The following is a 952-nucleotide window of genomic DNA, read 5'->3' as shown; positions in this document are numbered from 1 at the left end:
GGAATGGTAAATGAATGATTAGTACTGTTTATTTTTTGCACCTTCGGACCCTGCCTTGGATGGTTTGTCTATGGTCCGACGCCTTTGGCAGTGGAAACACTGTTGGGTTATTTATTGTCGTATTATGCACTTTCAAAAAAGTTCCACGTGGCAGTTTGCATGGCACTTGTTTGAAAGGGTGTTTCTTCGAAACACCCTCGATTTGTGGAATCAGCGAAAATTTCTACAAGATGCAACATCGAAATCGATCGGGCCTATATGACATACAGGTCTACCCCTGGATTCCTAGAGCCAGGGGTTTTGCACGCAAAAAAATTGCAAATTGTTCATGAATTCATTTGCAAAGCCTTATTTTATTAATTAAATTCAAAAACCGTAAACTATTTCAAAAATGCATGCAACTGGGACAAGAAAGTAATCCTTCGTTTAAAGATTTATTGGCCCTGAAAAGGGCCGATTGATCTCAGTTAATGTGAGGAACAAATTACTTTGAACTTGTATATTTGGTCACAGCCTTCGTGCCTTCAGAGACTGCGTGCTTGGCGAGTTCGCCGGGAAGAATAAGCCTGACAGCAGTCTGGATCTCCCGAGAAGTTATGGTGGATCTCTTGTTGTAATGAGCCAAGCGGGAAGATTCAGCCGCAATACGTTCGAAAAGATCGTTGACAAAGCTGTTCATGATACTCATTGCCTTGCTGGATACTCCAGTATCAGGATGCACCTGTTTCAAGACTTTGTAGATGTAGATAGCATAACTTTCCTTCCTCTTACGTCTCTTCTTTTTGTCGGTCTTAGCAACGTTCTTCTGAGCTTTACCAGCCTTTTTCACGGCCTTTCCACTAGCTTTAGGAGTCATTGCGATTTTCGATGATACAATTGTCCTCACTGCACAAAAAACTTGTACGATTTGTCGGTTGCTTTTTTTTTTTTTTTTTTTTTTTTTTTTTTTTTT

At 40.3% G+C, this 952-nt stretch overlaps 1 protein-coding gene across 1 annotated transcript; it reads right to left on the bottom strand.

The window, feature by feature from the left end:
- Positions 1-443: 443 nt before the first annotated feature.
- Positions 444-903, bottom strand: LOC117168667 (histone H2B-like). The gene has a single exon (XM_033354332.1). It carries the CDS (start codon positions 854-856, stop codon positions 485-487), a length of 372 nt encoding a protein of 123 aa, XP_033210223.1. The 5' UTR covers positions 857-903; the 3' UTR covers positions 444-484.
- Positions 904-952: the final 49 nt, after the last annotated feature.

This window comes from Belonocnema kinseyi, chromosome 1 (genome assembly GCF_010883055.1).
Source record: "Belonocnema kinseyi isolate 2016_QV_RU_SX_M_011 chromosome 1, B_treatae_v1, whole genome shotgun sequence".
NCBI classification, from domain to species: domain Eukaryota; kingdom Metazoa; phylum Arthropoda; class Insecta; order Hymenoptera; family Cynipidae; genus Belonocnema; species Belonocnema kinseyi.
This window is presented reverse-complemented; position numbering and strand designations above follow the sequence as displayed.